Source organism: Eleutherodactylus coqui, chromosome 3 (assembly GCF_035609145.1).
Source record: "Eleutherodactylus coqui strain aEleCoq1 chromosome 3, aEleCoq1.hap1, whole genome shotgun sequence".
NCBI lineage: Eukaryota > Metazoa > Chordata > Amphibia > Anura > Eleutherodactylidae > Eleutherodactylus > Eleutherodactylus coqui.
Window position 1 is genome coordinate 99,438,181 of NC_089839.1, and position 14,497 is coordinate 99,452,677.

The following is a 14,497-nucleotide window of genomic DNA, read 5'->3' on the forward strand; positions in this document are numbered from 1 at the left end:
TTAGGACTTGGTTCTGTTAAATGTAGAATTATGAATATATCTGAACCAGCTAAGAAATACCTCTTTCTCCACCTCTCAGGCTTTTTTTCATCACCCACCCCTCTCTCACTCCTAAACGGTTCACTCACTTTAAATACACAGCTAAATCTGTCTCTGATGGTGGACTATTGGCATAAGGGCTATCAGGGCTATAGGCTACATCACACTATTTATTATTTTGTATCTACTACTCTAGATCTTCTAGGCAGGGTGATCAAACCGCTATGTTTGCAGAGAGCTAAAGCTAGACTTGAGACAGGGGAACTTGATTGTTATACCCTGAGAGCCTTAGATATATCTCTACTTAGGGATTGGAGTATCAAGGGCTAGTTATGTCTATTCTCCAGCGGTCTTCCTCTCCAATAGTCCAGCTTAGCCCTCTTCAACTATTCTCTGAGTATCTAGAAGGGAACCCATACTGCACTAACCTTCAAGTTCTGGTTAAACTTTATGTACCTCTTATGGAGACCAGAACCTGTGCAGTAGGGGAACAGCTCTTTATCTTCTAGCTGATGCCTAGAGAATCTCTCTCTCTCTGAGCTTATAGAACTGCCTGATGATATTTAGTTTTTCATTTCCAGTTGGTTCAGATATATTCATAATTCTAAAAAGTTCAATAGAGTTTAAATTAAAAAAAAATAATTAAAAAAAAGCCTTTTTAAATACAGAAAATACCAAAAATGTTTTTGAAAGCAACACATAATAGGTATTACTGCATTCATAACAGCCTAAGCAATGAAATGGGAATATTTTGTTATCTTGCATGGTAAAAGCCATAAAATTAATTTTTAAAAGTAATGCAGAAATTGCTATATTTCTTTCATTTGCCTCTCCCCAAAAAGTAATCAAAGGCAATCCAAAACTCACATATACGTCACACTGCTACCAAAAAAAACAGCCCTGCAAAAAAACAAGCCCTCACTGAGCTCCAATGCTGGAAAAATGAAAATGTTATGGGTCCTACAATGTAGCAGTGCAGATTCAATTGTTTTTCTTTAAAAACATGTTTTTTGTTCTGCAAAAGTAGTAAAAAATCTATATAAACTTTGTATCACCGTAATTGTGCAGATACAGATAAGAAAACTCTGTTATTTTCAATGAATGGTGAAGGCTGTAAAAAAAAACAAAAAAAAACAAACAATACCATCTCCCCCCAAATTTGTTTTATAAAAGCGATAACATACATACACACCAGAGTGGGGTCATTAAAAAATACAACTTATCCCCCCACAAAAAAATAAGACCTCAATGAGTTATGGGTCTTATAATATGACTATGAAAATTGCTTGGTCCTGAAGGCACAAAATAGGCCGGTAACCAAGGAGTTAAGCTATGAATAATTTAAAAACTCTCCTACTTATTATCAAACAATATGAAATGAATGTGCTTGTTCCATATCAAGCTTCAATTTTTTTCCTGCACTTCATTTTCTTCATTGCTGGTTCTAAACCAACTGATAATGATGGGTGTACATTAGCTGCTATAATGTCTCTCATACACAGCACACGGCAAATAGAGAAGATCCTGCTTCCCTGTCACTATCTATTATATAGTGAGAATCAGCTGCAACATTGTACAATTTTATACTGCAGTACTGAACAGTATAGAGGTGATTCCAGTAGCTGTGGGACAGTAAAACACTTTCTAATAGCTGAAACACCATCTTTATGTGTCTTTGCTTCTTTTCACTTTGCTATTGCTCTCTCCCGCCATCTCCATAGACTTCTACAGTTGGCATATAATCTGATACCTCAGTGAGCTGAAAGCCTGTCTAATCTTGAAAGATAGATTTAGCTGTGAATTCAAAGTGAGTGAACAGTTTAGGAGTGAGAGAGGGGTGGGGGAAGAAAAATAGCCCGATAAGTGGAGAAAGAGGTATTTCTCTCTGACAAGATGTATTACAAATTCTTATATTCGTCTGTACTACTGACTTATGCATGAAATCTGTTAGGATCCATTATACTTCTTTTTGATTGATTAAAATCTATCAGGAATGAAAGCCTTCATTTAAATATGAATGGAGCCTAAGAATGATAGAGCTGTTCATTTTTTTTTCTACACTGCATAAACTAAAATGAACTGAAATTAATATGGATATATTTCAAATATACTCAAATTTGCGTTTGCTGACTGTATATCTGAAGTTGATCAAAGGAACAACATGAAGTTTCATTACTTGTAATCTTTATTCGAAATTTCATAATAAAATTTACTAAATCTTTTAGTCCATCATCAGTGAATAACGATATATATAACTTAGTACAATTTTGAAAATTCATGTGAAACATGTAACTGTATCTTATAATGCTGTGCTATGTAGAGGAGCTTTAAGTTTACAGCACTATAGTATATACTTTTGAAAAGAAGACATTTCTTCAGCTTTACATATATTTTTAGACTGTAGACTGTGACTTTATTTTGGCATACCGACCTGTATCTCTTGCTCGTACAAGGGGTGGCCTTGTCCTAGCTGTCGTTGTAGTTGTTGGTGTTGTAGTGGTGGTGGTAGTAGGTTTTACAGTGGTGGGCTGTGGAGTTGTAGGTTCTGGAGTTGTAGTAAAGGTGGTAGGAATAGTAATTAAAGTGGTGGGTTGGGTTGTTGTCGCCACAGTGGGAGGTGGCACTTCTCTCTGTACAGTTTCTTCAATAAAAAATTAAACTATTGTTGGTATTTCCACCCAAAATGTAATATTATCCATAAGTTACTAAATCATTAGTCAAAACAGTAGCCAAAGTTTGGTAATTATTAGAGATGAGCGAACCTACTCGACCACGCCCCTTTTTCGCCCGAGCACCGCGATTTTCGAGTACTTCCGTACTCGGGCCAAAAGATTCGGGGGGCGCCGTGGGTGAGTGGGGGGTTGCAGCGGGGAGTGGGGGGGGGGGGGGGGGAGGGAGAGAGAGAGGGCTCCCCCCCCGAATCTTTTCACCCGAGTATGGAAGTACTCGAAAATTGCGGTGCTCGATCGAGTAATTACTCGAAACGAGTATATTCGCTCATCTCTAGTAATTATATTTTTATTCACTTACAGATTTATTATTATTATTTTTTTTAATATTTGGTTGTGATGACCACTTTTGCAAACCTAAAATAGCAGAAATTGTGGCCATATTGTTTGTCACTAGAGATGAGCGAGCACGCTCGGTAAAGGCAGATACTTGAGCGAGCATCGCTCTTCTCAAGTAACTGCATACTCGTCCGAGCAAATGCGGGGAGGCGCCGGGGGGGGGGGGGGTGTTACGGGGGGGGGGGGGGAGAGTGAGAGAGATCTCTCTTTCTATCTCTCCCCCCGCCGTCCCCCCGCATTTGCTCGGACGAGTATGCAGTTACTCGAGGAGAGCGCTGCTCGCTCGAGTATCTGCCTTTACTGAGCGTGCTCGCTCGTCTCTAGTTGTCACTTTAGAAGAATCAGCTCCTCAGAAACTGTTTACAAACTACTGTCATTTTGCAAAAATGGCTACTATATCTAAACAAAAAATGTCAGTATCTATCAAAAACATAATTACCAACTTTGGCCACTTTTCTAACTTCTGACTGACATGGGTGGACACAAATTACATAGGGTTATCTGTGCAAGAACAAAGTAAAGCTGTCTTGATCTTGAATAGCTTAGTATTGAGTACTCTTCTTTTTGTTTCCCTAACAATCCACTTGCAATTGTGAGCTGTTAAATTCAATAGCTCAGTCCCCTACATGCAAGCTAGAAGACAGCTGGAAATTGTCTTTCACCTACTTGACTCCTAAGCACCTGCACAGGTTGCAGATATGCTATGTCCACTTTGGATTTTAGGTATTATATAGAAGTCCTCTTTAAGTAGTCTCTATAGCCTTCACAATATTTTTGGATCTAAAACTCTTGACTTATTTGACTCTTTAAAAGGGGTTTTTCCAAAACAAGTTATCCTCTATCCACAAGATAGGGAATAACTTGCTGATCGGTGAGCTTCTAACCGGTAGGACCCCCATTAATCCCGAGAATGTGGTTCGGGTTCATCCTGAAGTGAGAGCAGTGGTGGTTGCACGTGCATGCTGTGATTTCATACATTTCAACAGGACTGCCAAAGGTAGCTGAGCTCAAGGACTCAGCTCTCTCGGGAAGTCCCTTTGAAATTAATGGAGTAGCAGCCTGCACACATGACCGCTGCTTCAGGACACACTGGAGCCCTGTTCTATGAATCGATAGGGGTCCCATCGATCAGCAAGTTATTCCCTATCCTAAGAACAGAGGATAACTTGCTATCGTAGGCAGACCCTTTGAACTAAAAAAGTCAATTAATTAGAACTTTTGTCTGTATCACTACTATAAAGGTCTCCAAAAATAATCAAGTCACTTACTTTAATTGTCCAAATGTTAATGTATTAAATATTCAATATTCAATACTAGTAGGTATATAAAACCTTATTATTTTGTATCATTATCTCTGTCAATGTTCTTAAAAAACTTACCTACTTTGACTTCAACGTACTCAAGAACTGTCGGATATGTGACACCTTTCTTTGCTTTACCTTCTGGGTAGAAATACCAAATGTGATTCTATTAAATAGTTGTAGTGTTGCAAATAATAGAATACTTAATTTATTATATTTAGTCATAATTTCAGGATTTTCACAAAACTGATTTTGTATATTAGCTGTTTGAGGGTCTAGTTCTGCAGAGAAGGTTAGTGTCATGCTGTTGATTTTGTGCGTTGCAGCCCAAGACTGCCACAACTTTTGCACCTTTTAATTAGTTATCTATACATGCAATTATTTTAGATTATGTTAAATCTCACGATTAGTATAAAGATATTTTTTTAAGAAACATAATTGTGTGCAGGTATTAGACTTATTGAATGACATAAATATGAACAGGCTGCATGCAAAGGATGTTGAGAAGAGGTAAGAAATGATTTTAGATTTGATTGTCTGCATTTAGATCCTTAAATTTGAGTTCAAGTGTTTCAGAATTCTGCACTGAAATTTTAAGGCAATTTGCAGTAGAATAAATGTGGATGGCGTTTTCAAACCCCCTCCATACAGTATGCAAAGAAACTGCATGGATTTCAGTACATACTGTGGATTTCAACATGTAGCATGCCCATTCTATTATGGATTTGTCACTGATTTTCACAATGGATTTCCCCCTTTGCAAGGGAACAAAATCTGCAACTAAAATACTATGTCTCAACCTACACTTATTGTGTTGAAATTTAGGAATGTTCAGAATAAAAATATGATGGATCATATAAAAAAGCAGATGAATGACCATTTATTAGAAACACCCATCTAGTATTGTGTTGCACTTCCACTGGCCTTCAGAACCTCTGCAGTGCATCATGGTATCCATCGGCAGGTATCAGTTGACTGATGGTGTGCCTAAAAACATAACTCCACCTCCACCAGCTTAAAGTTTTAACGAAACAGTTCAAACTGCTTACACCAAATTCCAACCCTCCTGTCAGTACGGAGCAACAGAAATCTGGATTCATCTGACCAGGTGATGTTTTCCACTGCTCAGTGATCCAATTTTTGTGCTTTTCTGCCCACCGGAGAGTCACCTGTCTGTTTCTCTAGGATAGTAATGGCACTCGAACTAGTGGTCTGCTGTTATAGCACATCTTTGCTAAGAACAGAGAATTGTGCATTATGACACAATATTGGGAGCTCCAGCCTCTTCATCAGGATTTTTGAAAATCTTCTCTGTGCCCTTTTGTCTACGAGTTGTTTATGACCACAAGTTCTCCTTTCACTGGATGGTTTTCTGTGATCACACCATGCCCAGTGTACTCTTGCCACAATTACATGAGAAACCCCAAAAGATTGGCAATTTTTGAAATACTGGCATGGGCTGCTTTAGCACTGATGATTGTGTCTTGCTTGAAGCAATTTGTAGCTAGGTATTGAAAATCAGGGCGCTAACCACAATAAAGCTATAGTAAGGGCTCCTGTCCACAGACAATCTTGCATTGCGTTGCTCGCAAGACTCAAATCGCAGCATACTGCCATTTGCTGCGATTCTCTGCAGTGAGCCTATCTGTCAGATAGGCTTACCGCAGAGAACTGTCAGTTCTCTCCCCTGCTTCCTAGCGGCCGAATACCACTAGCGGTATTCCGCCTCGCCAGTGGACAGGGGGCCTTAATAAATAAATCTGCAACAATTTTTTACTAGATTTTAATAAGTGTTGTAGGAGAAATTTTTTTTTGCTAAAACAATAGGAAAAGGATTACATAAAGTCTAGAAGAGAAGCATGCAGAAGGAAGAAGGTGCGTTCTAGGAGTAGTCACTGACCAAAAAAAAAACATAACAATAGCAAAGTGGAATTAGACCTGGTTCACAAAGTACAGTTTTTGATGCACCTTTTTCTATAAAGCCAGGGGTTGTGGATCCAAAATACAGGAGATCTAGAAGTCTTTTGTTTATGCTTTAGGATCCACTCTCTAGCTTTGGCTAAAAAAAATATTGCTTCAACATTGGCACCAAACTGCCCAGTGGGAACCTGATATTTTGTTCACTTACGGCCTCCAACACACTAGCGTTTTTTTAATCTGTGTGTTCGGGGTGAAAAAGACGGATAATATACAGACAGCATATGGACCCATAATATTCCATAACGCAGTACCCACTATTGAGTTCGTTTCACACAGACACGAACTGTGTGAAAAAAACAACTCATCGCATGTCTTATTCTTGTCTGCATCATGGAAAGTGTGTCAGAGGCTTAAGTGCTATTTATCATTGTCATGCATGGCAAAACACTTAGGCCTCAGTCACACGGGCGCATCGGTGCCCGTGTAACTGCAGGAAGGAGACGGACGTACCTGAAGATGGCCGTCTCTTTGCAGCGCCGGAGGAAATAACATGTGATCAGCTCCATTGCCGGTCATGTGTTCTTTCAGCACCGCTGGAGAGAGACGGCCGTCTACAGGTACGGCCGTCTTCTGTCAGTCACACGGGCGCATCGGCGCCGGTGTACGGGTGCCGATGCGCCCATGTTACTGAGGCTTTAGGGTGCAGTCACACGGTCGAGCGTGATATCGGTCCGAGAAACTCTGACTTATATTGTGCTTGTAAAATTGTGATCCCGGATGTGAGTGCGATGCATTTTTGCTAAAAAAAAAAACACATTGCCTCGCATCTTTGCATTTGCGATTTTCACACGCGTGAAAAGATCACAAGTGCTTCCAAAAGTTTTCAATGCTAAAAATTGCATCGCACTCAAATGCAAATCTCAGGGCACGCGAGTGCGATTTTTTTTAAGGAATCACATTGGAAATTCCTTACAAGGAATCATTCAAAAACATAGCATGAAATCCTACAGCAACGCTGTGAGCAAAAACAATCATGCATGTGAATAAACACATTGCAATCAATGTGCTATTAATACGCACAAGTCCAATGGCTATTGGACAGAGCTCCCACCTGAAATTCGCCCATGTGAACACACCCTAAACCACATCATGATTGTATTGCACAGTTAGCAGTGAGGGACTTTTCTGGACAACTTTTAGTCCTCTATTACCTGCTATAACAAATGACTCTTTCCAACGAGGAAGAGAAAGTGAGCGTATCCCATTGGAAAAACTTCCCTTGTAACCAGACTGCCCAGCGACTTTCCGGACCAGAATCTTCCCTCCTGAGTTATCAATCACACCACTAGAAAATATATGTATATATTTACATTATTTACAACGTAATATCATTCGTATCACAATCATGTGTGTTCACATTGGCATCGTGTGAATGATATCACTTGTTCAAACCTGCAGACCTGTGAATGGCAGCTGTGCAGATGCTGGAGAAAGACGCATATATGTCTGTGCCGTATACACGATGCTTCCCGTCTTGACAACTGGCAGGACATTTTGCAAGGAATTCTGGGTTGACTATCTTGCCTGCTTTGATGTCACAGTCAATGTGAGGAACATCTGTGCAAATAAGCAATAAGGGTTTACAGTAGTGAGTCTCTAGAACATTTGGCAATCTTGGTCCATACAGTTTAAAGGAGTTTAAACTCATATGTACATGAACATAATAAAACACATTATGGAGGAAAACCATATACCACATCAAATACTTCTGTCTATTTATCTACCACGTCAAATACTAAGATCTATCTATCTATCTATCTATCTATCTATCTATCTATCTATCTATCTATCTATCTATCTATCTATCTATCTATCTACCCATCTACCCATCTACCCATCTACCCACCCATCTACCCATCTATCTACCTATCTATCTATCTATCTATCTATCTATCTATCTATCTATCTATCTATCTATCTATCTATCTATCTATCCATCTCTCTCTATCTCATATCTACTGATGTAACTATAGGAGATGCAGGGGATGCGATTGCACCCTAGCCCAGGAGCCTTAGGGAACCCATAATGCCTTTCTTTTCCATATTGGGAGCCCAGTACTATGAATAAAGCCTTGTAGTTGGGGGCCCTGTTACAGGTTTTGCATTGGGGCCCAGGAGCTTCAAGTTACGCCTCTACATTAAGGGGCTCATGAGTCTTTAGCTACGCCACTTCTCATATCTATCTATCTATCTATCTATCTATCTATCCATCTTATATCAATCTGACCCTGGGCATCTGGCTAACGTGAAGAGCTGGGAGGGATAAGTGCTGTCTTGTTACAGTGGCACTTACCAGGCTTTGGTCTGAGGGATGACACGTAGCCAAGGCCAGAGCAGGATCTCAGGCTAGCTTCGACACCCCTATGATATGGAATGCCAATAAACGGGATGGGGGGAGTAGTAGTACAAATCACTTGTGACGCCACCATTCCCACACACCGGTTTTGCTACACGGCGGACAAATGAATACTGGGACTTGTGTATAGTACCTCGGGTCCCCAGGAACAGTTAGGGCCCACTATAACTTTTACTGAAGAATAACTTGTATGACAGGTAATGCAGGTACAATTCACTTTAGGTAACAGCAATTTAGAGCTCAGAGATAGGGAAGATATGCAGGATGAATACGGCCCTACAGTCCACGTTATCTGTATGTCACCGGTCCTGGCTTGGGAACAGAGGAGGAAGGGGGTAGGGGTCACTCCGCAAACTCTCTGGCAGACAGCTATTAGAGAAGGCTTATTCAATAAACACCCCGCATGGCAGGCGTGTGGGTGTCACAATAAAGTACCTTTGTGCAGTGTTCCTAGCTATGACGGCCACAAAGGAAGAAGTCTGAAGTGTGAACTGGTACCTGGTAAGGTGGGTCTTTGTATACAGAACTATTTGGGGTTGCTCTCACTCTGTGGGTTTTGGGTGACTCACACAATCCACATCCAGACCTCACTCACTACGGGAAGTCGCTCCTCTTCCTCCATCTTCACCTACATGGAAGCTGAAGGTGCTTCCATATGGCTCTGTGTTAGCACTCTCTCAGGTAGACAAGATGGACTCCCTGAACACAGATTGAAGACAGAACTCCACTTCACTCTCAATCACTCCTATTTATACCCTCTCTCATATCACATGATACATTTACATGCCGGCAATCATTTTATTGGAGTTAACCTCTCAAGCGCCGCAGCTGTGCAACACACACTGGATATGACAGGACAAGCTTTGCACAGTGCATCCACATGGGACAAACATGTATGAAATTTATGGAGAGGACCAGAATGGTGTTCTGGTCCACTATATATCCATCTATCCACTGTCTATGAATCTATTTACTTGTGCATATTTTTCACGGACTTATTTCAAAAAATGCAGCATGCACTATTTTTGTCTTTATGTGATTTAATCTATTACACACCCGTATTACAGATGTGCTATAATACGCTTGAATGAAACTGACTTTCTATTTATATAGTAATGGGAGTCTCTGGTTCAGTTCAGGTTTCTTTCGGGATGCTGCATCCAGATAGACCCCTGACATGGCACCCAGAGACAGAGACCAACACAAGATATGAACAAGGGCTAAATCAGTTGCTATTGGCTTGATAATAGGTAAAATAGTTTAGCACAAGTGTACAGTCATATACAGTGTCACTAAACTTCGGCAAGAAATAGCATTGCTTTACATGCATAAGACCACTAGGTGGCACTGTAGTAGTAGTTTAGGATTACATACGCTGCTTGTTCTTTCTGCTCTTCTTGGAAGATGCACATGTACAAGCAAGAATCAAGACTGCAAGAGAAGAACAAAACCGAGGTCACTGATAGATAACTATGCAGCTTTACAGATACTAAGGTGAATATGCAGAATATTTAGAACTTTTGACCAAATGGAGCTTAAACTTTTGCACACAGCCATGTATAACCATCATGGAAATTGCTAAGTTACAAGAGAGCCTTTAATAGGGGTTGTCTCACGAAAGGTGATTTCACATTCACTTCAATTGAACTGCTGGAGATAGTTAAGTGCTTGAACTCAGTTATCTCCAGCAGTCTCATTGAAATAAATGGAGGCACAGTGCTCATGTTTGCCTGCTGATCCATTCAGACCCCTGTTCTTGGGATTTATTGTGGTTAAAGCAGTCCTACCCCCATTGACCAGCGATCTATCCCCTATTCTGTAGATAGGACATAACTTTCTTTCATATGAGGTGACCAGATGTCTCGTTTTAGGTGGCACAGTCCCGCTTTGGGACCCCGTTTCCCATTGTTCTAAGGGTCCCTAAACGCTTCAGCCTTTTGTCTCGCTTTCAGGACGTTGGGTCACCATATTTGTGATTACCAACTGGGTGCCGCTGCTCCCCTGCAGGTAATCACTCAGTGGCACTGCCGTGGGATGCACACACTGACGGCAGTGTGTGTACTCGGGACCCTCTTTCCCTGATCTCTCATCCTTGGTTCTGCCAGAGTAGAGGAGAAGGGAGGAGGCATCCAGGAGCACACACTTCCGCCTGCAGCAGCAATGAGCACAGGAGCAGTGGAGCTTTGAAGACAAGGAGGAGGTAAGTATATCAGTCTCTGGGGTGCATTATTACTTATAAGGCAACTGTGGGGTCACTATTACTACTCAGGCCAATATAGGAGACAATATTACTACTGTGGTCACTGTGGGGGTCACTATTACTAACGGGGCCAATAAAAGGAACCCTATTACTACTGGGGCTACTGTGGGGGACACTATTACTATTGGGGCTACTATGGGGGTTACTATTACTACTGGGGCCAATATATGGGAAATTATTACTACTGAGGCCACTGTGCGGTCCCTATTACTACTGGGAGCAATATAGGGGGCATTGTTACCACTGGGGCCACTGTGGGGTCACTATTACTAATAGGGCTGATATAGAGGATACTATTACTACTGAAGCCACTCTAGGGGTCATTATTACTATTGAGGCCAATAGAGGGGTCAATATTACTACTGTGGCCGATTTAGGAGTCACTATTACTACTGAAGCCACTGTGGGGGTCACTATTATTACTGGGGCCAATATAGAGGACATTATTACTACTGGGGCTACTGTGGGTCACTATTACTACTGGGTTCAATATAAGGGAAACTATCACTACTGAGGCCACTGTGGGTCACTATTACTACTGGGAACAATATAGGGGATACTATTACTACTGGGGCCGACATAAGCAACACCTACTACTGGGGCCAATATAGAGAATACTATTACTACTGGGGCCACTGTGAGGTCACCATTACTATTGAGGCCACTGTGGAGGACACTTACTACTGAGGCCACTGTGGGGGTCACTAATACTACTGGGGCCACTGTGGGGGTCACTAATACTTCTGGGGCCAGTATAGGGATCACTATTACTAATGAGGTTACTTTGCATGTGGCAGCATACCTCAAGCTGACTTAGGGTATGTTTACACGTGGTGGAAATGCTGTGGAATGTCTGCAGCGGAAATTTCCATGGCAAATTCCGCATTTCCGCATCCCCAAAAATCTGCACCATTTCGAGTGGCCTGCTCAGGTGCGGTGCCGCTCTTCAGGTGAAGGCACAACAGGCCCCCTGGGAAGTTGGGGAACACTGACAGCAGGAAGCCTACGGAGAAGGTGACTAGAAACGTCGCGTGAAATCGGCTGCGGATAGCGCAGCTGATTACCAGTCAGAATCTGCACCAATAGTGCAGAGTTGGACTGCTTTTTGGATGCAGAAATGCAGCAGAATTTGCTCCCTGTCTTTTTTTAAATGGCCCTGTCCTGTTTATAAAGATGGAGGTAAAAATCGTACGCCATGATAAGCTCCCTCCCCCCCCCGACCACAACTCTCTGTCCTGCTTTGACCCTGGGAAAATCTGGTCATCTTATTTCATGGGACTTCTTTAGACTATATTAGCACGAGTGATATTCACACAAAGTTCTGTGCGATTGCCAGAAAAATAGAACTTATGCGTGAAAAGAGCCCAGAATTTTTAATGGGTTATTTTACAAGATCGATTTTTTTGCTCGCACCTGCAGCAATATGAGAGCGAAAAATTGCAGTATGTCCTATTTTTGGGTGATTTTGCTGCAAGACCATTCTTTCTTATTGGAGCATAAATAAAAATTGTATTGCCCTGTCATGCCATGCGATTTGCAATGCATTTTCCCAATTTCAGCTCTTGGGTCAACATGCGTTTTTTTCATGCTTGTAAGAAACAGATCACAGAAGCCTGAAAATCGCAGGTTTAAGAGTGTGACATGCCTATATCCCACAAAAAAAAGGCAAAAATTCTTTCCCACGTTCCAAGGGTTAAATATAAATTCATACCGCAGGTCCGTAATTAAACAAGACTATTTTTATTGCTACGCTTGTTTAATTATGGACCTGAGGTCTGTATCTATATTTAACCCTTGGAGCGCGGGGAAGAATTTTTTCCTTTTTTCTGTAAAGACATTCTTTTAAAGCCCTGGTTATCCAGTGAGCTTTCCTTTCCGACTGCTGCTCACTAGACGAAGACCAAGGAGGATGAAAGGCTAACGTGGACACTAGGTGCCGGCAGATATCCCTTTTAGGCTGGATTCACACGAACGTATATCGGCTCAGTTTTCACGCCAAGCCGATATACGTCGTCCTCATGTGCAGGGGGGGGGGGAGGATGGAAGAGCCAGGAGCAGGAACTGAGCTCCCGCCCCCTCTCTGCCTCCTCTCCACCCCCTCTCCGGCCCTTTGCACTATTTGCAATGGGGAAAGGCGGGATGGGGGCGGGGCTAATTTGCGGAACTTAGCCCCGCCCCCGTCCACCTCCTTTCATTGCAAATAGTGCAGAGGGGCGGAGAGGGGGTGGAGAGGAGGCAGAGAGGGGGAGCTCGGTTTCTGCTCCTGGCTCTTCCATCCTCCCCCCCCCCTGCAGATGAGGACGACGTATATCAGCTCGGCGTAAAAACTGAGCCGATATACGTTCGTGTGAATCCAGCCTAAGGCCTCCCTCACACAGGGCGTTTGCAGAAACGCAGCGTTTTTCAACGCTGCGTTTACTGCAGATTCCGCCCCGTTTCAGCAGCGCTGGCATACTTTATGCCAGAGTTTGGCTGCGTTTTCAGCTCGACTGAAAACACAGCCAAGGATGCTGAAAAGAAAAAAAAAAGTAATACTCACCTAGCCGCTGCAGTCCGGGTCGCGGCCGCTGGTCTCTGCTGTTGATCCAGGCTTCCTCTGCACTAACAAGTCTATTGCCGTAGGCCAGGTTTGAGAACCCCGCCTCCAGCAATAGAGTGCTGTGATTGGTTGTTGGCGCTTGCTCGATGCCCAATCACAGCCCTTCATTGACTGCCTCAGCCAATCAGAGCTTGCCGGCGCTGATTGACTGAGACAGTCAATGAAGGGCTGTGATTGAACATAGAGCGCGCCGATAACCAATCACAGCACTCTATTGCTGGAGGCGGGGTTCTCAAACCTGGCCTACGGCAATAGACTTGTGAGTGCAGAGGAAGCCCGGATCAGCGGCAGAGACCAGCGGCCGCGACCCGGACTGCAGCGGCTAGGTGAGTATTGCTTTCTTTTTTTCCTCTAGCTAGCTGGGACTGATTTTCGGGGTAGGGCTTCTATTGCAAGCCCTCACCCCGAAAATCGGCAAGCGGTTAACGCTGCCAAAAACGCGGCACCAAGTGTGGCCGTGTTTTCAGCAGTGCTGAAACCGCTGCCCATTCATTTTAATGGGCAACGCAGGGCTGAAAACGCCCCAAAATAGAACATTCATTGCTGTCAAAGCGCAGCGTTGGAAGGCGCTGCGTTTTCAGCCCTGTGTGAGCAGCCCCATTGAAATGAATGGGAGTGTTGTACAGTGTTTAGCGCTGGGCTGAAAAGGCAGCGTTAAATGCTGTACAAAACGCCCTGTGCGAGGAAGGCCTTAGGAATTATTATTTGGAAGTAACGTTATTGTGGAGATGATATCTCCTTAGATGAGGCGCTGACATATGCTTTCTTTTTCTCCTACTTTTATACCTATATCCCAGTCCTAGGTCTTATTTACACAAGCATTTTTATGTGGCTAACTTAGCTGCACATAAAAATCGCGGCTATCTGAAGCATTAGTTTCCAATGTATTCATTC

At 42.6% G+C, this 14,497-nt stretch overlaps 1 protein-coding gene across 4 annotated transcripts in view; it reads right to left on the bottom strand.

Moving 5' to 3' along the window:
* Window positions 1-14,497, bottom strand: part of VIT (vitrin) — a 138,272-nt gene that overhangs the window by 48,054 nt on the left and 75,721 nt on the right. For 3 of the 4 annotated variants that reach the window (XM_066595919.1, XM_066595920.1, XM_066595917.1), the window contains exons 3-7: window positions 10,119-10,175; window positions 7,789-7,945; window positions 7,540-7,673; window positions 4,487-4,549; window positions 2,471-2,680 (exon numbers count right to left, since the gene is read on the bottom strand). In XM_066595919.1, coding sequence (XP_066452016.1) covers window positions 2,471-2,680; window positions 4,487-4,549; window positions 7,540-7,673; window positions 7,789-7,945; window positions 10,119-10,175 — 621 coding nt within the window. The remainder of the gene's footprint in view (window positions 1-2,470; window positions 2,681-4,486; window positions 4,550-7,539; window positions 7,674-7,788; window positions 7,946-10,118; window positions 10,176-14,497) is intronic. The other variant, XM_066595921.1, reaches the window with a different exon arrangement.